Source organism: Amborella trichopoda, chromosome 12 (genome assembly GCF_054954075.1).
Source record: "Amborella trichopoda isolate Santa Cruz 75 chromosome 12, AtrichopodaSantaCruz75HAP2 v2.0, whole genome shotgun sequence".
Taxonomy (NCBI): domain Eukaryota; kingdom Viridiplantae; phylum Streptophyta; class Magnoliopsida; order Amborellales; family Amborellaceae; genus Amborella; species Amborella trichopoda.
Genome location: NC_142347.1, coordinates 19,988,550 through 20,015,285, shown reverse-complemented (window position 1 = coordinate 20,015,285; position 26,736 = coordinate 19,988,550). Strand labels below are relative to the sequence as shown.

At 36.9% G+C, this 26,736-nt stretch overlaps 1 protein-coding gene across 22 annotated transcripts in view; it reads left to right on the top strand.

The window, feature by feature from the left end:
• Positions 1-22,627, top strand: part of LOC110007522 (uncharacterized) — a 39,441-nt gene extending 16,814 nt beyond the window's left edge. For 10 of the 22 annotated variants that reach the window (XM_088854470.1, XM_088854466.1, XM_088854472.1 and 7 more), the window contains 4 exons: positions 12,246-12,346; positions 21,438-21,512; positions 21,615-21,707; positions 21,854-22,627. In XM_088854470.1, the coding sequence (XP_088710596.1) occupies positions 12,246-12,346; positions 21,438-21,512; positions 21,615-21,707; positions 21,854-21,877 (293 nt within the window). In that variant the 3' untranslated portion in view covers positions 21,878-22,627. Of the gene's footprint in view, positions 1-2,475; positions 2,480-12,245; positions 12,347-21,437; positions 21,513-21,614; positions 21,708-21,853 lie in introns of all 22 variants that reach the window. The other 12 variants (XM_088854478.1, XM_088854477.1, XM_088854481.1 and 9 more) reach the window with 3 other exon arrangements.
• Positions 22,628-26,736: the final 4,109 nt, after the last annotated feature.

Here is a 26,736-nt window from a genome sequence, read left to right as displayed (position 1 = left end):
AAGGGCCGTCTAGAAACATTCGACTTGCCCAAACATATCTTGAAGGACTATGCCAACTCGTCTGTTATTCTTGAGAAAATTCAACTTCACTATTTGCTACCAAGAAGTGTATTAGTGGGAATGTAATGACTGGGTTATTGATGCAGTAAGAAAAGGTAGGAAATGAAATCCACCCTCTTTTCGATCCTCAAATAAGCAAAAAAGAACAGCATTAAAAAGGAGAACTATGGCTATGAATCAACCCAAGAGAAGAAGAATATCTCTTCTTTCATAGAATAAATCTGTTGACAATAACACAAGTCTCTTAATGGGGCATCCAAGTCCTTTTAGTACGAGACTTCTAAAAAATGTAAAATAAAAATTACAAACTCAAGTAAATTTCTTTACCTCTCTAGCTCACCTACTTTTTCCCTTTAGTCTCATGTATATCTCCACTAAATCCCCATATATATCTCCGTTAAATCCCTCAAAGCAAGGAAATCCCCTTTATCCCTTAAAAATAGGTTAAATCAAGGAAGTTCATGCCACCAAAAGTGGACTACTACACCAATTTTTGAGATCCATATAGATCCTACCTAAGAAATGAAATAAAATACCCTTTTAGTCTCCCAAAAGCTATTAATCCCCATAACAATAATTTGAAGCCTATGCATGTTCCTAAAATTGATAGATAAAATATATTTTGAATTCGGCTTTGCTTGATTTGCATCATACTCCCCTACTTGGAGAGAACTCATTCTCAAGTTTTGAAATAGGCTAAGCTACTGAATCCTCTACTAAACCCATGATATTCTCCAAGCAGAAACTTGGACATGGACATTGCTGCTTGATCCTTGGACCTCTAAGTTATGGTCCCAGTCAAAATATCTTCGATCAAATTGCTTAGGGTTTGGATGCAGAAAACATTAACAGCATGCATCTATGGTTGAAATCCTCTGATTGGAAATAGGAAGGGTTAGCACCACCATTGGTGAGACAAAAGAGCTCTTTGTAGTCTCTTCCACCTACCTTCTCATTTGTTACCTATTCACCACCACCATCAACATTGTTCTCATTACTATATCGGGAGCTCAGAAACCAAACATTCCCATTGTTCTAGGAACAATTTTGTCACTCTCACCCGGTTCTTTATGATCATTATCAAAGATACGACAATTCCCTTATTCATAGAATATTGAATCCAATTGAGGATTGAATTCTTTTTGTTCTTCAAGATTATGCTCCTGTGGATTCCATCGTGTATCGAACCCATCTATGTAATTTGACACGTCACTGGTTTGTTCCCACACTAACTCGAGCTCTAGCTATAAAAATCTAAACCCTCATGATTTGGATCCAACCCAGTAAGTCCCTCTTTGTTTGGGGCAGGCTGTTGTTGAGCTCTCTCGCGCAGCAGCTGTGTAACCCTCTCCTTTAAGATGTTGATGTTCTTATGCAATTGGATCAGAACGTTATTCGTATAGCCAAAACCTCCATGACCAGCCATTACAATCTCTAACCGTCTTTCAACCATGCTTTAATATCAATTGATGGAGGGATTTGAGAAGGAAAACAAAAAATTAACAAATTCGAACTAAAGCACAAGCACAAGTTGAAGGAAACCTCGGTTTCCTTCCCACAAAATACTAACTAGCTCACATGAATGATTTTCATCCCTCTTTATTAACTAGGGTACGAAGCCCAAAAATAACCTTAACCAAAATGAAATTAACTAAATAGTTCCAACTTAATCACAAAAGTCCATAATACCCCTTGTTTAAATTTAAAAATAATCAGTCCTAACTTAAAGTAATTTTGAATAAGTCCCTAACTTAAAGTAAAATACATAGAATGTCCCTCACTCCACCACGAAATAGAAGGAGTTAAAACTAAACAGAAAATAAACTGGAAAAAATCCCAAAATAGACTGAAAAACATCCCACTCAGTCTTGTTCTTATAGTACCTCATCTCTGGTTTGCATCTGCTAAATAATTGCAAGTGTTAGGAGGAACCTACTGCTCTTATAAATGTTAATCTTCACTGGCCCCACTTGACACACTTTGTACGTTATCAATTGTCTTTCTCAGACAAAATATTAAGTGCATGAGAATATTTTATCGATTCATAAAGAAGTTTAATAGGAATTTTAGATGTTTGACTTATTATTGTGAATGACCATCTCAGAAAGATGTGAAAGTAAGGTTTACAAGAAAAAAGGTCCTCATTGGTTCATTATTGTTGTCTATTAAGTCTTATGCATGAAGTGAGAGAAGGATACAAAGAATCCATTATTAAAACTTAAAAGAATTAGGGACTGTTCCATCAGTAGATCAAGGATTTCTTATCCCTATCACTTCTCTCTGTTGCTTTTGTTTATATTTCTCAAATTTGATGTGGGTTTGCTGGGCCAGGTTATTTCGCAGCCTAATGCCTAGAAATCAACAGGGGGTGCAAGGGAGGGGTATTTACATTCCTAAGACAATGGAGAGATATAGACTTGTAGAAAAAGGTCCTCATTGCTTCATTACTGTGGTCAATAAGACTTTTCATTAAAGAGAGAGAAAACTAAATCGAATCCATTATTAAAACTTAAAAGCAAGGAAATCTCATTATTTTTTTCGGGAAATGCAAAATGTACTCTTCCATCAGTAGATGAAGGATTTCTTGACCATCTCACTTCTCTCTGCTGCCTTTGTTTATATTTCTCAAATCTCTTTGACGTGGGTTTGCTGGGCCATGCTACTTTGGAGCCTAAGGCGTAGAAATTGACATGGGGTGCAAGGGGGAGAGGTAAATTGACATGGGGTGCAAGGGGGAGAGGTATTTACAAAGACATTGTTGAGGTGTAGCCTTATAAAATTTGTGCATCATGGAAAGAAATGCAGGATGGTGCTCTCAATGTTTGGGATCTCAGCTATGAATGGGTGCTAAGAGTGATGATTTTTCAGAGAAGCAAATCTGGTCTTTGAAGGTTGCACAAGGGATGTGTGAAAGGGTTTATTGTTAAGGAGAGGAAATAATTGCTACAATAAATAATCCCGTGCTTTGGTAGTGCAAATGCCATGAGCACATTGGTGTGGTTGGATGGAGCAGGGATATGGAATGAGTCATTAGTGAGGAGTGTATCCAAGAAGATGAGCAGGCTAGTAGAAGGAAGGATGAGGTGGGGAAGGTAAGATGTTTTCAAAGTGACAGAGTGGTGGTTCGACGTATTACAATAAGCCTGACTCTTTAGGAGCTGAGTTCATTTGATATCATTTCTTCCAATTGTACTGGACAAAAGTTGGCTCCCATCCAATCTCAGACTACTGTTTCCTTTCGAGGCTGCCGTCTCCATTTTAAAAGTCCTTTTTTTCTGCCTTACCCCATGTCAACTTTCACTAGTGTTGCTGATGGGGCTGCCTTCTCCATCGCAAAAGTCTTTGTTTCTCCCTTGTCTCATGACAACTTTCATGGTGTTGTTGATGCCTCTGTGGCATATTTTGTTGGGATGGTTTTTCCTTATTTTGGGAAGGGTTCCTGTTTTCAGATTTTGTTCTAGTTTTTGTGAGTGAATGCTTCTCTTTGTTTCTACAGCTAGCCTGAACCGTTTTCCCACAACCATCCTATCAATCCCCTATGAAGAGAAGATGAAGTCTTCCATAGTTGTTGGGTTGGGAGCTGGAGCATGGAATTTTGATGGGCTAGAAGCTCCCTACGGTCGGGATTGTTGTCTGTACACCCTGAATTTTAGCGATCTCGTACAAACTTTTTTGCATTGCATTATAAACTCTAAAGGTCGGAGACCCACCTGGTAGAAGCATCTCCTATCTCTTTGAAAAACGTATAGAACATGATGTGGCACCATAATTTTTTTTTTTTTAGTGGATATATATTTTAGACATGTTTCCTCATAAAGGATCAATCTAACAGGGGTGTTTTTAATATGGACCAATCCTAAAGGGATTCGAATCGTGTTCCCCCCATGTTGGAGCAATATCTACCAAGATCTAGCTCAAGCAGTGATATCACCACCAAGTTGGGAGATCCCAGTAGCTATGAATCTCCACTATGGTGGTAAACGACTATTTATATCCCTTATTACATAATGACGTGCTTTTGTTCCTCATCAGTTTGACCATTTTGATAAAAGACATATCACTAGTCTGATGTCCTACTACTATTGGGTAATCATTGGATCTGTCCGTAATTTACCTCTCTCTGATTTATCTTGTCAATTGCACTAGTACTTTCAAATGTTTTCATTTTAGCGTTCTTTTAAGCATCATGTTCTGGCTTGTACAATCTAAACTATTGTTATCAGGATCAGATTGACCATTAAACTGATGGAGGCTATGTTTTAGTCGGTCTGGGTGAATCCAGCTGGTTCATCAGTCAGAACAGTCAAATTTTAAAATTAATTGAAAAATTTAGGAAAATATTAATTACATGGAAATCAATGGAAGAAAATAGAATCAAATCTTGAAAATCTTGGAAATTTCCAAAATATTTAAAGCAGAGAAATTATATAGTCATTTATAGACAACAGTAGAAGCCAAGAAGAAAAAAAAAAGAGGGTGAGGAGAATCAATTACACTCCCATTCCTCGAGAAACTTCTTGATAGGTTGAGGTGTAGGCTAGCAGCATTCAGAAACCACCTTCTAACCATCCCTTCCTAATACATAGTTAGAATTCCCCGATCTTGGAAACACAACCATATTCGAAGAGGGAGAAGGCATACACCACCAGGTGAGTGATAAATGAAGTAAAGACGGAACCAACGACTGTTCATCTTTGACCTCCATGTGCCAAAGTATACAATAGTTTATTACATACAGCATAATTGTATTAAGTAATATGTATTGATTTGAAGGGCATTAGACATGTAAAGTGAATCCCATGTTTATAGTCCACGTTGCATGCAAAGATCGTATGTTAATTCTTCAACAAGCCATTAAGCATCAGACACGATCTTCGAAAGTTTTAAGTTCAAGGCTTGAGGCCTCAAACTCACACATTCAAATTCAAAGTTCGATCCTATACTTGCAATTCATATGTAATTGAAGTTATAAAATATGAAAGAAACTACCTAGGTAGAAAGGGATCCTGGCCACTTAGGTGGTGCCTTGATAGGCTAGATAGACGCTTCATGATTGAGGATGCCCAAAACAGAGAACAGAAAGAAAAAGAAAGGGGGGAGGGGGGGGTGGATACTGAAGCCCTTTAAAACTTATTCGACCGTATGCTAAAAAACCATTTACCTTTGGTATAAGGTGGTCATAATCACCCATAGCCATCAAATGTGAAATCTGACGTCTTTTAGTGGAGCATGTCTCAAAGTTCTTTTTTTTTTGCTCCTTTTCCTGGTTAGGGAGGTGGGAGGGCAGGGTTCAACCCTGTTAATGGGACCCCCAGCTGCTCAATTTCACACCCAGTAGCCAAGGTTTATTATGAACTCATTGTACAAAATTAAATGACCTTATTGTGTACTTTCCAAAATATATTTAGTAAATGGTAAAGCGACTTCTTTTTAGCATGTTTTGTGTGGATGTTGTGTTGTTCTTCGTTTAGCATAGATACATGAATTTGAAACTTGAATTATTAGAACTTTAGAAGATTGAAACTTGCCCAAACATGAAAGCTGAGCTTGAAATACAATAAGAATCACTCGAGTCATACAACATTGTGAATATGAATAAAGGAATATCTTCTATAGAACACATAGGCCTTATGGATTAAACAATTATATTACATGCCATAGTCGGTCCATACCAACTTCATTAATCCTCAATTCGTCATTGCTACCAGAAGGTCATGAAAGTCAAAAGACTTAAAACAAAACAAGCTAAGAAATCTTAAATAAACTGAGGTACATTGTCATTATCATCACCACCACCACCATAGTCTGCCGCTTTTTCCATCACATCACTTGTTGCATCCGAAGCTGATGATGTGAAACCATGATCATTAGAGTCACCTTCCTCAAAATGTTTATCTTCTTCCTTTTTCTCCATAAGTGCTCTTCCTCCTCCCCTTGTCCCTTGCTCTTCCTTGAAGATCTAGATCTAGGGCCCTGACAACTCTCAATGGGCTTCAGCAACCTCATGAACTTGGCCCCATCTCAAACATTCTTTAGGGAGCACGACATCTCCAACATCGACAAACAACTCTCTAAAGTTATCCATACCTTTCATGGCAATGGGGTCGATGTGATAGGGCTCTTGATAGCTTTCTTTCAACCTTCTCATTCACCCAAAACAGAATGGATAGCTTTACAAGATCAATTACTAGTCTTCTACTCAAGTTTGTTGTTCTTTGTAAGGTTATGTTGGATAATACATGAATGCATTATTTAGGAAAATGTAATATATATTAGGTATGCCATAATATCACATATGGAGACTCCTAACTTACGAGTAATAAGACAATGAGTTAGAAAATTTCCATCAAAAGAGCTAAATTTGAACTCTCAACCAGATGAACTACAAGTCATTTTTAAAATCAAGTCATTTTCAATATGTGAGAGCCATCTTCTGCAAGTTCTTCATTTTCCTCTATTTGGGCCACCATAGAGCTACATTAGATAAAAATAAATTAAGGTATGTTACGATACTCGGTAAATTGGTGTTTTTAATGTTTATATATTATTAATACTAATATTTTTTTGAGAAAGGTTAACATTGTATTACTATGGAGTTTACATGCAATAAGATTGAGAGCACACCCTCCCATGGTGGCTAACAGTAAAAAATACATTAAAGCATTAGTCTTCCAAGATCAGTAAAGGCTTATAAGAAGCGCCCATCGTTTAGGATATACAATGAGATATACAAAAAACTGAGCACTGACTTGCTAGAAAAGAGAGGTGGTAGACTGTACTGTAGAGGTCCTGAACAAAAAAAAGGAGTTGGACCCAGTCTTTTGGTCAGTACGGCGTAGGTCCTAAACAAAAAAGGAGTTGGACCTAACTAGGGAGTCCAAATACAAACTAGCTACCTCCTTCGCCAGTAGATCTGCTAGACTGTTGGACATCCTCCAAGTATGCAACCATAAGACGCTGGTATCCTTGCATAAATATGAAATTTCATCAAAGATTGATGACAATTGCCAAGGAGGGGGGGACACGCCTCTAGCCCAAGAAATAGTGTTCGAAGAGTCACCTTCCACTATCAGTGAGGAGCCCCATGAATGTTTAAAGTTTCTCAAGCCCAATAGGAGATGCATGGCTTCTGCATATTGGGAATCGAAAGTCCCAAGATGGGCCGAAAGAGATAAGATGACTAAGCCTTGTTTATCTCTGAACACACCCCCTGCGCCTGAGGGACCCGGGTTGCCTAGAGAACAACCATCAAAATTTAGCTTGATGCTGCCCACTGGTGGGGGTCTCCACCTGCTGATTCTTGAGGGTTTGGGAGGTCTATGGTAGAGAATGTTTTGCCAATGAGGGAAGAAAGTGTTCCCGGGGATGCCCGAAAAGGCTTTATGATGAGAAGCCCAGAAAATGGTTAACGAGACTATCTTGTGGAAAAGGGCTGACAGTTGGAGCTGATCACCATTGAAGATTCTTATTGTTCCTTTCCAGCCATAGAGACCAGATTGTAGCAGCCACCGTGGCCTTCTTTCCAGCCAAAGGCCAGTGAGAATCGAAGTTGTAGGTGATGAGGGCTTTGACCGTGGGTGGGGTAACCCATTGGAGGCCGAAGAGTTGGAGTACAAGCGACCACAGTTGGCGGGAATAGTTGTAGAGAATGAACAGATGAGGGTTGGATTCCTCCTCACTGAGGCAAAGGCTACATCTATTAGGTAAGGAGAGACCTCTCCTTTGAAGTTGGTTGTAAGCGGTCTATGGGAGCTTGCGATCCAACAAAAGAACTGGATCTTTGGTGCAGCTATGGTGGACCATACTTTCGACAAGATAGAGGAGGGGTTGAGGGGAAAGGTTGGAGGTTGAATGAGGGCTTTGTAAAAAGAGGTTACTGAAAAAAAGCCAGAAGGGGATAGGCTCCAAACCAAAGAGTCGCTGCCGGAATAGGGGAGGAAGTTGGAGGATAAGGTACCCAGTAGACGAAGGAACTGAGTGCACTCATCCTCAGAAAAGTTTTTGTGGAAAGAAGGGCACCAAGTTCTTCTGCCATCAACAATAGGCAGTTCATCAGCAATAGTGGAGTTGTCATCAGAGGAGAGGGAAAAAAGGGAAGGTAAGGCCTTGCACAAAGGTGAAGAATTAATACTATTGCATAAATCAAGTACTTCAATCACAAATTCACCATGAAGAATTAAGCTTTTGGTCATCTGCCTTGGTACTATATCTGTTCCATTTGACTCCATTGAGATCCTATAAATTTTCAGCTGATCAGCTCCATTGTGATTAGTTTAATAATATACTGCTCACCCACCTCTGATATACACTGGTTACTATTTTAAGTATAATCTCTACATGATGAGTTTGCTCAGAGGCATCAATTGACTTCCAAAACATTCTCAGAATTCACCATAACATTCATGATACTTCTCTTCCAAGCAGTTCATGATCAATATTCTGATCTGACCGTGTACTTTTCCCATGCATCCTTGTTGGTTTTGGATGGATTGGTTCCAATTCTCTTTTGCACTCTGATTCCTTTCTTGCACCCGTATTATCAAAGGGAGAGAGAACTCCCATTATAGTTTTTCAAGAAAATAGTTTTCTTTTGGAATCAGTGTGCTATCAGGCTCTGCGTGTTGCAGTTGTGACTGTGTTGAATTTCCGCTGCACTGTTTGCTAGAGGTGGTGGACAAGGTTGCAAGAGGTGAGAAAGTGGTCATGGGTCTTCCTTTCTGTTTCACACAATAGCATATGTTTTCCATCTGGAGTCCCCGTCTCCAGATTCTGTCATTTGTTATGAGGCTCCCTTGGTATGCTAACCAAGTGAACCAAGAGGCATGGTCTCTGATCATGGATTCTCAATCTCATCAGCAATACTATCTCATTTTTTCCTTTCACTTTGTTGCATCTCGTGTATGGTATTGGGGGACACCTTAGAAAAATTGGTTATCTTTAATCCAAATGTTCCTTGACCTGATCAATGCTCCTGCCCCTTGTGAACATCTGACAGAAACCACATTGATTTGGGTACCTCTCTCTCTCTACAACTCTAGTTACATGGCCACATGCTAGGTCAGGCCAACCCCAACACACAAACCACCCCCATCATTGGAAGTGACCCAGATCATTGGAAGTTTACAAGTCTAAATACCAAATAGAGATGCAATCCAAAAAAATGAAAAGAAGTTAACAACACAAATTTTCTCGAAAAGAAGAAACCACTTTCTTGTTTCTAACTTCTCATAAATTTAAATCAAATAATCACAAAACCAAAAGCAAAATACTTACTTGGGAGGTTGACGTAATAACATGTTAGAAGGCCACAAATCCTGTCGTAAAAGGGCATCAGATTATAAGGTCTTGGGTAGAAAGAATTAGAGTGGAAAGAAAAATTGCAAAACTCTCTCTTTCTATTTCCCTCTCTTCAAATATCGGGCTTTTAAGTCTCAAAACTATTCTAGATATTTATTTTGATCACGAATGCCCCTATAAATGCCCAAATGACTAAACAAAAGGCGAAAATCCAGCAAAAATTGCCCAAAAATAAAATTCTTTTTTCTGTTTTTGTAGATTTTATTGTGGTGTAAGGAGTGGATGTTTCAGTCTACACCAGTCAAACCAATGTGATCACTAGATTGAGCCTTATATTCTCTGGTTCGGTTTCATGCTGGTCCAGAACCAGGAGTTTGACCGGTGGGACCACTAGCTTCGTGTCCGGCCCACCTGTACTATCCAGTCATGATAGCTATCTCAACTCTATTTATCGTCCCAACATGGCGCAACAATGGTCTTCATCCTATCAACCCTTCGCCATTATCCCCTCACCATAGCCACTTTCCGACCAATCAATTTTCTAATTTTCTCCTTTTCAATATAGAAAAAATAAAATAAAGAGAAATACTTTGAGTGCTTAAGCTAAAGTTCTCTGTAAACACTTACACAGTTGTAGCAATATAGGAGATTCGAGATGCTCTCTAATGCTGGACTTCTTTGGAATCATAGTATCATGATTCCAACTTTGGGTATTTAGACAAACGAAAAACTGAGTATTTTAGGTATCGGTTTCTGTTTGGGATTATTTCATCATGTGTATTGATTTTGGCCTTTGTTGAGTAATCTAAGTAATAATTACTAAAGTTAGTAGCGTGGGTTATTGATCACTTATGACAGTTTTTGAAATTTTATCCGTTTTTTGTTTTCCCACACCTTTTTTTTGGCTTACCTTAACTAAATGGTTATCTCAAATTGGCAAGTCATGAATAATTTACTTGTCTGCTTTTTTATTATTTGTTCTCATTTAATGCTTCTAGTTTTGATTTTCATAGATTATATTGATGCATTTAAATTCCTTTTTTTTTTATTGAAAGACCAAAATTCTAAAATATAGTTCCGTTTTGCAGTTATTTCAATCAACCATACTGAAAAACTGATTAACAAACTAAAAAATCACAATTACTCATCAAAATATCCACTCCGGCTCCAAAAATAAATAAATCGTCCACCCAAAGAACCATATTACAAATTACAATCATCCCAAAAGGCACAAACATAAAGGTACAAACTCATTACTATTTACAAGTTTACAATTTATAATATATATGCGAAATAGAGGAAATAAGTTATAAAAAAAAAAGAAATTTTTTCGTTCCAAATGAAAAAATCATCAAATGCCTTGTCGCTATAAATTTAAATAAAATATTGTGGAAATCTCAGGGTTTTAGGCTAGAGAGAAATAGGGGTAAAGCAAAACTCGAAGAGTCTCTCTCTCTCTCTCTCTCTTGCTCTCTCTTTCTCCCTCTCCCTCTCCCTCTCCCTCTCCCTCTCCCCCTCCTTTCCTCCCTCTCTCTCCCTCTCTCTCTCTCTAAATCGCTTTCAATCTAGAGATGAATGCCAATATTGAGAGGTTGAAACAGTAATGTGTCTATAAAGTCCTCTGTCATAAAAGGGCCTTGAATTAAAAGGTCTTTGGTAGATAGAAAGAGAGTGGAAAGAAAAATTGCCAAACTCTCTCTCTCTCTCTTTTCCCCAATAATCGGGCTTTTAAGTCTTAAACTGTCCCAATATTTGCTGTGGTCACAATTGCCCCTATAAATGCCCCAAATGACTAAAAAACATGGTAAAATCTGGGAAAAATCCTAGAAAAAATGAATTCCTTTTATTTTGTTTTTGTAGATTTTATTGTGGCATATGGACTGGATGGTTCGGTCTACACCAGTCAGACCAGCCAGTTCACTGGATTGATCCACATATTCTCTGGTTCAGTGTCATGCTGGTCCAAAACGACTGGTTTAATCGGTGTGGCCACTAGCTCCTTGTCTGACCAGCTAGTCCTATCCGAACTGGATAACAATTATCTCAACTCTATTTTTTGTTCCATCATCATGCAACAATGGCCTTCATCCTGTCAACCCTTATCACTGTCCCCGTACGAAAATTACTTGCCAACCAATCAATGGTCTACTCTTCTCCTTTTCAATATAGCAAAAAGAAAAGAAAAGAGAAACAAGCGTCATAGAGGCATTTACATAAAGATGTAGTAATATAGGATATTCTAGATGCTCTAGTGCATTGGACTTCTTTGGATTTGTGGCTTCATGATTTCCACTTTGGGTATTTGAACAAACAAAAAACTGAGTATTTAGGTATTGGTTTTTGCTTGGGATTGTTTGATCATGTGTATTGATTCTGGGCTCTGTTGAATAAACTACATAATAATTGCAAAAGTTAGTAGCGTGGGTTATTGGTCATTTATAACAGTTTCTAAAATTATTTATGTTTTCCCACTCCCTTTTCTGGTTTTTTTTAACTAAATAGTTAGCTCAAATTGGCAATTCTGGAATAATTTACTTGTTTGCTTTTTAATTATTTGTTGTGGTTTAACGCTTCTCGCTTTGATGTTCATGGATTATATCGATGGGTTTAAACATTGGAAAAGAGAGTTGTGGTTTAACACTTCTCTATTTGATATGCATGGATTATATCGATGGGTTTAAACATTGGAAAAGAGAATTGACTAGAACTATGATCACTGAACCTTAATGCTTAAATATGTGGTTACCTGGTGTATATTATCCCCTTTTTTGTACATATATAACTGCATTTCTTTTTTCCAAACATTTTACTCTGTAGTTTTCTAGCTTGTTATCATTTATCCGGTTCTTCAACATTGTGATCTTTGTTTTTTATTTTTTATCAACTAGCGTCGATGAGTTCCATCCAAGTTGCTGAACTAGATTGGGGAAATTCACACCAGATCGCAGCTGTTGATCCTCCATTTGACTATGCCATTAGCACAAACATTGTATGTTCTCTTGATAAATTCTGATTTTGCTTCTAACTAATTATATGATTGTCAAGTTTGCCTCTTATTTTAACATTCAAAAAAAAAAAAAAAAAAGTGTCCCACTTATTTTATTTATTGAGTAAAAGTTTGATCAGAGCTGAACGCAATCCAAACATGAAAATAAATAATTAATATATATATATATATATATATATATATATATGGGAAAAGTTTATATAAGATCGAGGCTTTAAACAATCAAATTAGAGCCTACCTAAAAACTTTCACTAGAAGAGGTTGTTATGATGCCCAAATATCCTCAAATTGATCATCTTGACATCAAGATCCATAGACATGAGAAAAAAAATAGATTTCAAGTTTTGGGAATAGCGTATTTTGTAACGGATGTTTGGACCGTCAATTTTCAAAATTTTCAACTTTTCATTGATCTATCAATCTACACAATTTTCGAAGCCTTAAACTTTATAAATAAAGTTGAAAATATATTTTAAAGCTATCAAAAATATTTCTAGTATTGAAATCAGGTTTCTCAACACTATTTGAAGGTAGGCTCTAATTTGATTGTTTAGAGCCTAGGTCTATATATATATATATATATATATATATATATAGGGAAAAGATCCTATTAGTCAACTAGCTATTAGCTACAGTGTAAGCCCAATGGCTCATATTCAATGGCCCAGATTGAATCCAGGCCGATCCAATGGTCACATTTGCATTTCGTTTTTTAATTTTAATTTTTTTCTACAAATCGAAATCACTTAAAATTTGGAGCGTCTATTATTTAAACATAGGAGAATATAATAAAAATATCAAAAAAATAATTCGTAAAAAATAAATTGACCAAAATACCCCTAAAAGTTTTAAGGGTGTTTTGATCAATTTATTTTTTACGAATTATTTTTTTGATATTTTTATTAGGTGCACCTTAATGTGAAGAATGGATGCCTAAAATTTTCATGTGATTTTGATTTATATAAAAAATATTAAAATTATATTACCAAATGAAGTCATGACTGTTAGATCGGCCCAAATTCAATCTGGACCGTTGGGCTAATACTGTAGCTATCAGCTAGTGGGCAAACCTCAGATTCTTCTAGATACACACACACATTGATGATGTGAATCCAAAATATTGGCATATATTTGTTATGTGAATTTTAAAATCTTGGCATGATGCATAACATAATTCAAACAATTTGATATAATTTTAGTCTGGGGGGGCGAGAATTGTGTAGTTCAAGTAAATGCTTTTGTTGCAAGGGCTTCTGATACAATCATAGCACCATTAGAATGTTGCACTTTACATTAATATCTCATGTAAATCAAAAGTAGAACTTTATTGTGCCATACTAATTTTTTGAAATGTATTGTTTCTTGATGTTTTCATGCAATGTTCATTGCATGACCTAACCTAGGAATGATTAAGTGTTCAACTATAACTAGTAGGACTACTGTCTACATGCTATATATCGTATGATAATCATCTCTCCAATGCCAGAGATATGTATCCTACATATTGTGTATTCATTTGCTCATCCTTCATTTGAAATGGTTGATGGCAAGGTTTGCTTGTATCTGTTCCAAGCAAACTGCTGAAGCATGGAATACTAGTTAAGGCTGCTCCAGTGAGGAAGCGACAAATTGCTGGAGCATAAGCCTCCCGTCATTGATGGTGTTACCACTATAGGCCAAAAAAGTGAGAGATGTTCTCTTAAGGACAACTAGTTCCATCAAATTTTTTAAGTGATGGAGGTTAGTCTTTTTTCTGGGAAGGGTACTTAATCAATGTATGTCGGACATGGTTTTTGATAGGCCCCATAGGGTCATACCCCCAGTAGTTGTAATTTCTTCAATCATTTCACAATTATGTTTTGGATGTCAGCTTGTGCGACTTCAGAAGCATTAGCAGAAGGCTGATTAGAGCGTTGGGCAACAGTAGGTTGTTGTATGTATTGGGCCCAAAAAGGGGTTGCCTGATTTAGGCAGTACAGAATCTTGTGGTACATGATTGCTCACTGGAGGGGTCGTGCAGAAAGCAGGTTATTTACATTATCTTTCAAATCCCCGATGTCAATGTCCCTACTTGAGAGCAATGCTTGGGTATGGACTTCCTTCTCTGCCAATAGCCTTTGAATCTCGTATGTTAGTACTTGTGACACATAATCCCCCACGGCAACTACTAACGCTGTAGCCATGGTCGACTAACTCTGGCTGAGGAGGTGTATTGGGATGACTCATGGAGTGCTTCTTTCCCTTTTCTTCCTGATATTGGGATAAGCTATGGGATTTCAAGCCTAATTGGCTCGTCATTCTCTTCAAACAATGGGTTGATCAATTGTGGGACTCCTCGGTCATCATCTGATCGAGAGACAACTCCTCCTTCCTCCTCATATGCTGAGGAGAGAGAAGCTTTGTCTTCAACCAGAGCGGGAGAAGTATGATCATCCCTTCATTGAGCTTTACCTCTTCCTTGGGCTAGTCTACCACGTGCAGCAGATTCTTTTATATCAATGACACATATTTGCACTCATCGGGAGGATACAGTCATTTTTTACAGTCGCTACAAATTCCATATATGCAGCTTCAAGGAGCTGTTGCAACTTATAAGCTTTGAGGAGATTCGCCAACCCACAAACCTCTTGACAGATCCTCCTTAATTTGGGCAATGTCATTAAAAAGGGCTTTGATGGTGTCGACTTCCCTAGAACATGGAAAAGCACACAAAACGCATAGAAGATACTTTATCAGGGTTAGCCCAGTGACGATCTCTCATATCCCATCCAGTCGAATGGTTGGGGGAGGCTATTAAAGTCCTACACCCTGGATCCTTCCATAGGGCCTAAGTTTGAGAGAGCCGTTCGTTTTTTTTGTTATTAAGGGGCTTAGTAACTATATAGTTATATGTCCATCTAATCGCTCATTGAGGGCTTTATATACGTCCAATACCCCCTTTATGCTTACGTAAAGCTTGGAACCTGTAGTCCTCCTGCTTTGGGGTAGTCCTTACATAAATATATTTAGGAGATATTGGCTTTGGTGCCCTCCTTTTTATGTACTTAGTATTATCAGCCCAGCTAGTCGCTCGTTGAGGGTTTGATATGTGTTCGATACCCCCTTTATGCTTACCTAGATCTTGGAACCTGTAGTCATCCCTCTCTGAGGTAGACCAAAGTTTCTTCAGTGGTTGATACGAACATCGCAACTGACGAGGTTGAAAAGGTGTAGCACTAGATACTTGTATAACTCGCGTGGAGGATATTTATGAGGCAATTCCCTTATCACACCCTAGGCGAGGGAAGTGCTTATTCAAACCCTTCTGGGATTCCAAAGGACTAAGAGATAAACTCAAAGATGGTTTCAGAACTGATGCAGATGAGCGGGTTTGATAAATACCCCCTGCTCTGGCTGGTTTGAGAAACTTTCCTTTCTTCCGTACTAGATAATCGAGGGAAGAACTAGCAGCTGACAGTTATCACTAAATACGATAATCTTGACCGTTTGACCTCTATCACCCATGATAAGGGTCATCACAAGGAGCACTTACCACAATAAAATCCTCAGAAGGTGAGACATCCCTTTGTTGTTGAATAGGTCTTGGATGGGAACTCCATGGCTGGCTAACAATAGTTTTCAGGCATGTGGCCATATTATTCTTAGTCGGGCAAATAGCATTGTTTGTTATGGAACACAAATTGTTCCTACCGTTAATGGCATTGTTTGGTATGGAACACAAATTGTTCCTACTGTGAAAGAAGTGGACATATTCATTGGCCCTCGACTCGTTCGAGTCGTGATTGAAGAGAAGAGCGGTGAATTGATCCCCTGGGGAGTCGCCAGAATGTTGGGGTGATTTTAAGTTGAAAATATGTAAAGAACACACAACATACTCAGAAGAACTTCAAAAATCACTTTGTCAGGGTATATCTGTGATAGAGCTTTATTTTATTTCTGGGGATCAAACAATTCCAAGGTATCCATAGATGCCTTGATAATTACATTCATTGCCTCATACAATGGATATGTTCATAAACGAATTCATCAAGAAGAGAAACATAGAAGGAAGGAACTGACTAGTAAGTCTTGTTGCTATGCCTACTTGTATGAATTTGTTCATATAAATACAATGGTAAACACAAATAAATATCTTGGTGTGCCTGTTATCTTTCAGTGATTGTATTTCTTAATATATCTCTCATCTTTTCTCTTTTATGTCTTGATGTGTTTGATAGAGCTATTTATAGTCGTCGAACACTTCGATTAGTGGCTCTTGATCGTGTCAAGTAGTGAGGATGTAGTGTGTATAGTGGTCCTTATGTCTTGCTTTGACAATGACACGTGGTCTTGCATGATTTTTTGTAGATTCTAGACTGGTCATCTCATCTTGAATGTGTGCCGCGACATCTTTATCAGGCTTGTCATTCTAGAAGGATGTAATGTCTTCCATCGGGAGTAACTTGGGTGTGGGTGAAATGTTTTATCCTTTTGACAAGTTTAGTGTATGTAGTCTTTTGGAATGCATTCACAAATCATCGGATCTCTAGGTTTTAGAAGATGAGTAACAATCAACGGTATTTTGTCAAATATAATCTTTGAGGGTAGATGGTCTTTGTATTGAAAAGTGTGAAATAGTATAATAGGAGTTATTTTTCATATCCACCGGTGCATTAGTGGTAGGAGGAGCAAATTCACCAGAGAGTCTCATAATAGGCTCAAATTCACTAGAGAATCTCGTAATTGGCCAATCAAGGTTAGTGCGCATTTTAGAATTGCACTCGTACTAGGTGGGTCATATACTGGACGTCATTCCTGGTACTTCATGAGTGTACCAAAGCATCATTCTAGAAGGATGTGGTGTCTTCCATGAGGAGTAACTTGGGTGAAATGTTTCATTCTTTTGATAAGTTTAGTGTATGTAGTCTTTTGGAATGCATTCACAAATTTTCGGATCTCTAGGTTTTAGAAGATGTGAGTAACAATCAAGGGTATTTAGTCAATAATAATCTTTGAGGGTAGATGGTCTATGTATTGAAAAGTGTGATATAGAATAATAAGGGTTATTTTTCATATCCACCATAGCATTAGTCGTATGAGGAGCAGATTCATCGGAGTCTCATAATAGGTTTAAATTCACCAGAGTGTCTCACAATAAGCAAATCAAGTGTAGTACACATTTTAGAACTATACTTGTACTAGGCGAGTCATATACTAGATGCCATCCCTGGTACTTTATGAGTGTACCTAAGCATCAACTTAAATTTATATAGTATCTTTCATGCATAACCTAAGTAAAGAAATGATAATTTGTTGAGGAATAATGTTTTCTCAAAATGTATTAAGGCAAAATTAGTGTAAGTCAAAATTATACCCAAACATACGTGCTTTCATGAAAATATGGGACGTGCATTTCCAGTAACAACTCAATTGTAAAATTTGCAGGCAAAATGGTGAACTTTTGACCGCCAACTCATTCTTCACGATCTTCAGCCTTTAAGGCATCAAAACCCCTTCCTAAACATGCCATTAATTTTCACTGATGCTTGAAATCGACTAGTTGCTCCAACTAAATGATATTGTACCATTGCTACCAACTATTGGGATTGTTTTTCATAGAGAGTTTAATATTTGAATTGATTTTTTCGAATTTTTATCAAAATCTCAATATAATCAATTTCAATGGAAATGTGATCCATTGTTATATGCAAGTGCATTCTAGTACAAAAACTCGTGGTTCCAGTTTTGAGGGCCCCATTTTCTTGGGGGGGGGGTGGGGGATTCTATCGAAAATTTTGTGAATCTCATCAAATTTGAGATGGGCTCCCTAACAAATGGGCCCTCATTAAATTCCTTCCCCTTGATTTGTTGGTTACACTTAACTGACGACATGGTTCTATAATGGGAATGATATTAGGGTCAAAACTAATAGCTGTGCCGTAGACTGGGTCACTGGGCTCAATCCTTCAGTTAAGACTTTTAAAGAGAGAAATTATAAGATTCAAGGTTGAAACTAACGTCTTTGCCATAGACTGGGCCACTGAGCTCAATCCTTCAGTTAAGACTTTTAGAGAGAGAGAATATGAGATTCAAGGTCGAAACTAACGACTTTGCCATAGCCTGGCTCAATACGTCAGTTAAGACTTTGGGAGAAAGAAAATATAAGATTCAAGGTCAAAACTAACAGCTTTGCCATAAATTGGGCTCAGTTCGCCAATTAAGACTTTGGAGAGAGAAAATAAGGGATTCATGGTTGAAATCAATGGCTTAGCCATGAATTCAGTTCAATCTATCAGTTAAGAACTTGGAGAGAGAAGATATGGATTTTCTTTAGTCAAAATTGACAACTTCGCTATATAATGGGCTGGGTCTGCCCAGTATGACCTTTGGGTGAAGATATTGTGGTTTTGAGCTTCTTAACTGTTAGAGCCTCAGCCTCCTTTGTGGCTTTCAGCTTCTTAACTCTTAGAACCTCCTTTGTGTTGTTTTACTGATTGGGCGTGCATCTTTATCGTCTTCGTGCGGGTTCATCATGACAGTAGAACAACTTCCAATCGATACAGAGGACTGGACCATCTCTTTTTCGGGGGTTAGCTTAGCTCGCCATATTCCCCTTCGAGCTCTCAAGCGTCCTAAGTTAAACCTAAAAAGGCCGTTTGATTTGACATTCATGAGTCCAACCTTTTGGCCTTCCATGGCTAAGGGCTCTGTCGTGATGGACTAGGTAAGGGCTTCGTGCTCCACTATGCTCACCGAGAGGTTTCAGGCAATCGAGAGCTACGAACCTTGGGCCATCACATATTGGATAAAGAGATTGAATGGGACAGGGATGGCTTCCGAAGTGACGGTGAAGGCCACTACCTAAAAATTTATTTTTTTTGGACTGAGGAAGTATGCACAAGATTCGAACCCACTTTACGCCGGGCGGGTCTCTTGAGCTTACTAATGTTCGTCCTGGCTATACGATCGTTGCTCAAACGTGATTCTTGATCATGTGAAGCCGGGATGTCCCTCCTCAACCTCAATTTCATCGGTGGTTTACCTCTACTTGGGGCTTGTTATGATGAGTTTACTCCCACTAACTCGGTAATCTTCATGAGGGAACGAATTGAAGGTCATGTTCCTCCTCGAGAACTTCAAAGGCTCTTTCAAGAATATCAAGAGTTGGCTGCTGCCTCCAAAAGCCACAAAGTTTCCTGCCAAGAGTGGCTTTCTCACTTCTTTCATGGAAAGACTTCTGCTAAGAAGCCCCAAAATCCATTCATCAATGTTAATGATGAGAAAGCGCCCTCGAGCATAAAGATGTCATCTCCTCCTTTAAATTTAATTGATACAAAATATTTGGCTACTATTGGCCTTTTTCCTTTGTAAGTTCACTTTGCCTTGCTCTCATGGTCTGACCATTCAAGTTAAGAGCTTGTATTCCAATGGTGAAAGGTTTTTCCTTCCGCAAGCTCTCTTGTACTGTATTTATTATGGTCTTAGAAGATTGACTGGCAAAAATTGGTTGCTGTAAGGTTAGCTTTCCAATCCATCAATTCATCACTTGGAACCCAAAGTATCTATTCCCCAATAAAGAGGTACCATTAATGCTCCGTGTGGGTTATATCACACCCCTCTTAATGTCAAAAAATATCCTTAAAAAATATTGTATTACAAAACAATGGTATGTAAGGGTCCAAAATTTGTTGAGTACAATTATAAAATGCTTTATAGTGTGAGCACCCTAACATAACCCATGTATATATATGTGGGAAAGTGTATAATGAGACCATTTACCTTTAATACAAGGTGGTCACAATTAATCTTGTCTATCGGATATGAAATTAGGTGGCTGCATTTATTTCATTGACCAAGCTTAAAGTTCAAAAGAAATTTTTTCGAACTTTGTGACACACCCAAGTTATCAGATTTCACATCGAGTGATTGTAAGTATTGTGACCTCCTTATACCAAAGGTAAATGGTCTCATTGTATACAATTCTTATATATATATTGGGTGGGTAACTTTTTGACCTCCGAATCAATTCATTTCATATCAATTAATCTTATAGTGTTGTAAACGTGATTTGAGCTTCTTTTGTGTGTGTGTGTGTGTGTGTGTGTGAGAGAGAGAGAGAGAGAGAGAGAGAGAGAGAGAGAGAGAGAGAGATTCTTATGTTTTTTGGTCTGTAGTTTTACCATGCAAAGGAATTTGGAGTTTATGCTAGACTTAGGCATTTTACCGTTCTCATTGCCTCTTTTTAGCACGAGGTTCCACAATCCCGGTGTTTGAAAGATCAGCCAGTTTAGTTGTCTAACCTCATCTACTTGGTGAGTCTTGTGGTTCTTTTTCTTTTTCTTTTTATCTGAAAGACTTAGTCAGCTCATGTAGTGTTTTGTAGAGTGCTCTTGAGTTGACTCAGCCCAAGACTAGGTCAAATCTTAAGCTTAGTCTTTGCTTATAAATCTTGTACAATTCATTGGACACTCCATGTAGTTTTTCATTTCTAATCATTGCATTTGCTGAGAAAACAATTGAGAATATGAAAATGTCTCGTTTGTGCACTTTAATCCTTTTCAATTCTCGTGCCTATTTTATGTCCTGTATGCAAAGCTTTATTGTTCCTGAAAATTAGTACCCTAACTGATGCTCTTTAGTGATCTTCTGCAATTCTAATCATATCAGGTTTATTGGTTTAATAAGCTCGAGTGTATATATGAATTCAGTAAATAAAGTCTCATCTATAAGTAGCACAAATTGACTGAGCAACTTGACTTGTTTAGTAAACAAGTTTTATAAATGAAAAAATGGGAATGTACCTATGGTTTTTCTTTTCTATTATTCTGTGTTCTTGAGCTAGGTTGATTCCCATAATTGACACTTTTTTCTTTCCAAAATAGTTTGTAAATTTCACCTAGTTTTGGAGTTTATTGTTCAACTTCGAAAGTCGGCTTGCTTTGGTAGTGAACACTGTCTTCCTACATGTCACACAGCCCGACTTTCATTTTCTATGTACTGGTAGTGTTTCTGTGTGATCGATTCATTAGCATTCAGAGTTGCATTTAGTTTTTATAAGAATATGGAGAGATTTATTGCTTTTTCGTATCTCAAGGTTTATCCAGAGCATCTTTTGGATCCACCAGTGGCAACCTTAAATGCGTTATTTGGACCAAAAACTACTATCGTGGTTAGCTAGTTCCAGCTCATGTGTATATGACTTCTTTTCATAATGATGTGTTGGCACCATATTTACTGTTTGGATTTATCCGTTGCTGCATTTTTTACTCAGTTGGGATATGAGCTTCGGTCCACTAATGTCCATGAGAAAATGATGAACATGTGGAAGACCAACTACGAAGTTAAAAGCATACCTAAATCAAAGGTGAGTTTTCTTTTTTGTTCCTTTTTATCCTTTCTATATTTTCTCTTTTGAGTTTATGGCCCAATTACTGCATATGAATAGGTGAGAATTATTGGGTAACTTTGTTGTATGGCAACTGATGATGTAATATCTCACCTTCTGCATAGACGAATCCCAAGTATATTTGGTAACTTTGTCGTATGGCAACGGATCATGTAATATCTCACGTTCTACATAGATGGATCCCTAGTATCAGCATTTGAGCATCCAACTCTTCGTAATGAGATTGAAGATGACACTCCCTCAAGAAGTTTGTAATTTTGGAGTTGTAGAGATTAAGCATGGAGATGATGAGAATATCGAGATTGCTGAGGATATGGAGGATTATTCTCAAGGTGAAGAAGAAGGAATCAAGGAAAGAAAAGAAGACTTAGGTTTAGAAAACAAGAAGCATTTGAATGAATGGGAAACACGAGGATACGGTTCTTGAATGTGAAGGTCACCTAAAGCTGAGCCATGTATACCTTTCCCATTTGGTTTTGGGTTCAATGATATTTAATTTGAACATTGTAGTTGTCTTTTGTATCTTTCGGAGTCCATTTTAAATTTACCCGGAAGGCAAATTTTCACTTTTGAATAAATTATGGAATGCTGACATTTGGTGGACTTACAATTGAACAACACTTGATTAAGGCAACCCAGTCTTTACCTGTGGTTTCTATGGCTTGTAAATCGTGTTTCATTTTTTGAACACGAATTGTTCAAGGATGTCTCAATTTCCTCTCATGCAAGTCATAGTTGTGAGTGCTCTCTTTCACCATTTGGGTTTAGATAGATCCATATATTTTTTCTCCTTTCTTGGATATGTATTGTAATATATATTTCTGGCTAGCAAACTCAGGCCGCTATTTATATCTACTATGCTTACCATTTGGGCTAAATATATATTTGATATAATGTTGTTCCATCCTTGAATATATATTGTTGCAGATACTTCTGGCTTGCCAGATCAAGCTTTTCTTTATTGTGCTGCTATGCTTATCCTTTGTAATCCAAGGCACAAATATAAGAATGACATGAAGTTAGCCATTTTTTTGAGCAATTCTCATCATGTTCAAAGTCTTGGCATGGCTCATTCCTCTTTTTAGAATGTAATCCATGTATCCAAAAACTGCAAGCGATTAGTGTTTGAAAGACTAATATCCGACTCTTTATGGGATTGGGCTTCAGTTTATTATCATCTAATTCCAACATGATTCTGCCTTCCTATACAAATCCCTTGAATTTAGAAAATGAGACTAATTTATTATGCATATCCAATATTGTTAGGGGATATTACTTGTAAGTAAATGATCTTAATTTGTTGGATCAAAATAGAGCATAACAACAACTTAACCCAGGTTCTTGAGCATTGAACAAGTAGGGCAGAGTACTAAATTTGGGCATTGTGTGGGAAGGGGACAGATATTTTCGCAAATCCATAACATTGTGTTGGTGGTCAGCTCAACTTCAGTAGTGTGGGGCATCTTTTTTACCCCTTTTTGCATCCTATAGTTACAAATTGACAACTCGCAGATCTGTGTCGGGCCAGGATCCATCATAGTCTAAATTATAAGTTACAAAATTGTCCCTCCAATCGGGTTTTGTAAGGATGAAATAATATATGTATTTTTTTAACAACGTTATGGTTGATTTATACAAAACGGTTTGCTCATACAAACTTATGTAAAATTGTTTCATGCGGGTTGGACTGTATTTCTACATATGCGGTCCAGAAAGTGTAAAGCATCCATCTTAAAGATGGATGCAAGTAGGTGTTCCATCTAAAAACAATGGAAACTTACGGTCCAAATATTTTCTTATTATAATTATTATTTTTAATTTTTAAAATTGATTTATTTTTTTATATTCATGATCTCCTTGTTAGAGATTACATGTTCTAAAAACTTAAGTCTTAAAATAGACTCAAAAATAGATTTATCTACATAAGAGGGCTTGGCCGCATAGTAATGGGGCCTTAAAATTATTTAGGAAAATTGTTTCATGCAAGTTGGATTGCATATCTACACGGTCCAAATGTTTTCTTAATATAATTATTTTTATTTTCTATTTATTTATTTTTTTTCCATATTCATAATCTTCATGTTAAAGGTTATATATTCTCTAAAAATTAGGATCAAATTATATTTAAAAAATATATTTATTGCCAAGCCTGCATTTCTACAATATGCAAGTTGGTCGTATAGAAATCGTGTCCAATTATTTATGTATACAAACAATTTATAGAAAAGAGCTTTTCAAACTTGTTTTTTTACCATGGTTAGTAAACGCATCTGGAAAATCATGTAATCAATTTCTTATGCATAGTAACTTGTTTGATAAACTATATTTCAGAAGGGAAAATTTCTATAATTTCCCACCATACACATCATATATACTTCTCCTCCTATCCAGTCGTCCAATTTAAATGAACAGCCGAGGTTACTTGTCTCAAAATGTGACAAATAAACCACTGGCCATATGATCTGGATATGATGTCTTAGAGATTTCTTTTAAAAATTTTTTTTCTATAAATCATATAATGAAATTTAGTATGTTCATCATCTCAATGGATGCACCTAAAGATAATATTAATAAAATATTTTTTAAAAAATAAAATGATCAAAATGCTCCCAAAACTTTCAGAGGTATTGGTCATTTTATTTTGTATGGAATATATATATTTTTTGAAGTGCAAGTTTAAGAGAGGAGCGAACGCCCCAAATTTGGTGTCAAAATGTTTTTGTAGTAAAAAATAAAATATAGAACAATGTATAGGTGTGACATTGTGATTGGGGTCATCATAACTGTTCATTCAAATTGTATGACTAGGAAGATGCATATGGTGGAAAAGTATTAATAGTTTTCCCATTTTGAAAACCTTAAATACAATTTGTTTTTAACCATTCATCAATGAATAAAATTATGCCATTATTTCGTCAATTCTCTCTCCCTGTCTCTCTCGCTTAAAATGATGAAGAGAATGAAATTGCGCCATTACTTCAACATATATCTCCCTCACACGTTCCTTTCATTCAAAGGGGGGAGTTTATTACTTTGAAGGTTGTAGCATTATTACTTTTTGTGATCGGCAAGCCTCAAAAACTCAAGAATAGGGTTAGGGTTGGGGTTGGGGTTGGGTTTGTGACGGTAGCACCACTTGTGATGGGTCATTCTTCTTTTTTGTTTTTCATTTATTAATATTGGGGTCATCTTAGCGAGATCCCTTGATGGCGGCACAATACAATTTGCAAAACCAGTGGAGCTGTTCAAGAAAGGAATTAATGTAGACTGCATGTGGTTGTGTTGCATCTTTTTATTTTTACTTTGGTCCTGGATTTGGCCTTGAGAGTTGCAAATTTCTTTTGTGTAGTTTCATCGAGGTGCTGTTGAGATTCCTTTGTGTCAACACATCATAAATCTTGAAGTAGCCGTTGGAGCTATTTGGGAGAGGACTGACGAACTACATATAATTCTACTATGTGTGTGTATATAATAGTTTTACTGTTGCCTCACGTGTTGGCCTGAAATGTTGCAGAATCCACTCATCAACATGAGTTTTTTGTATTAGCTACAAAATTTCTTCCATCAACAAGCCTATTTGATGCTTGTCAATTAGATGTTCCTAGTCCCTATCAAGTGGATTTTGGTAAGCAACATTACAATGGTTTATAGTTGCTTGAGTTGTTTAGTAGTGAATTTTTCATGTCTTAAATTTGAGGTGATGAGTGTTTTCAGGTTAGAAGAATGCACCCAAATTATTTTCTCAATTTCACAATATTTTGTAAAGTTATCAAATTGTTGAATCTGTTAGACAGCTTACTTTTGATATGATTTAAATGAAGGAGCCTCAAGATATACATCTTTTAATAGAATTCTCTTATGAAATTCATAGGTAGATGTTGGGAAGCTTTTCTCATTCATCTAATCATATGCTTTATCTTGATTAATTTTGGCATCCTGTAGAAAGTTATATGGATGGGCATTAATAGATGTGTCATAATAGAAAAATATATAGATGTGCATTTTTTCATGTTTCAGTCTCGTGAAACTCATAATTTTTAATAACCTAGAGGAGTATAACTTTTGCATAGAGGAAATACACTGTCTTTTTTGAGGCTGTAGTGGAATGTAAATTGCTTAAAGGAATGATATTACCCCTTCTTGTTTGGAGATAGAAATAACAAACAATTTGTTACTGTAAAAAAATAACAAACAATTTGTTCAGTATTTGAAATCAATAAAAATGAAGAGTATTTACATTATTTTACACAGCCTCTATATCAAATAACGTAACAGAATGATAGAAGCATCTCTATGTCAAATGATGTAAATATCCCTTATTGTTCATCATTTTAAATACCAAATAAACTGTTTGTTAATTCTTACCCCGAACGAGTGAAGGTACTTATTTCATTCCATTAAGGCCTTTTGGGGGGTAAAATTATCAAGTGCTCCTAATTTTTGGGCTTTCCAACCGCAAAGAAAGTAATCTAGGAATTTTTTATTTTTTTTTAAGGATGTATCTGATTGAAATAAAAATTTAAGAGCAAACCCTCAAATATAATTTATAATCTTTTGATCCCTTTAGTAATTTTGTAAGGAGTTTCAACCCCTTAATTGATATTTTCCCTATAACGTATTATAAAAAAAATTATTATTTCATCCCTAAAAACCTTGATTAGAGGGACAATTTTGTGACTTTGATGAAAAGAATTACATGAAAGAGTTCTCATGTGAATTATATATTACACACGTTTGATTTGTGCGCAATACATATGAAAATTTATCCCATGGCAGAATAGTTTACCAAAACATAAACCAATCGGTATGAGAAAATTTCCATACCTTATGAAGTGGGTAGGAGCTTAGGAACTGTTTCTCACCCGAACTAATTTATCAAATGAAGCCTATGGCTGCGAGTTCCTCACAAAACCACCTGCAACCCTCCTCTCTCTTTCTGAGACCCTCACAATCTCTCAACTGCTAGCCCTAGCCAAGCTCTCTCTCT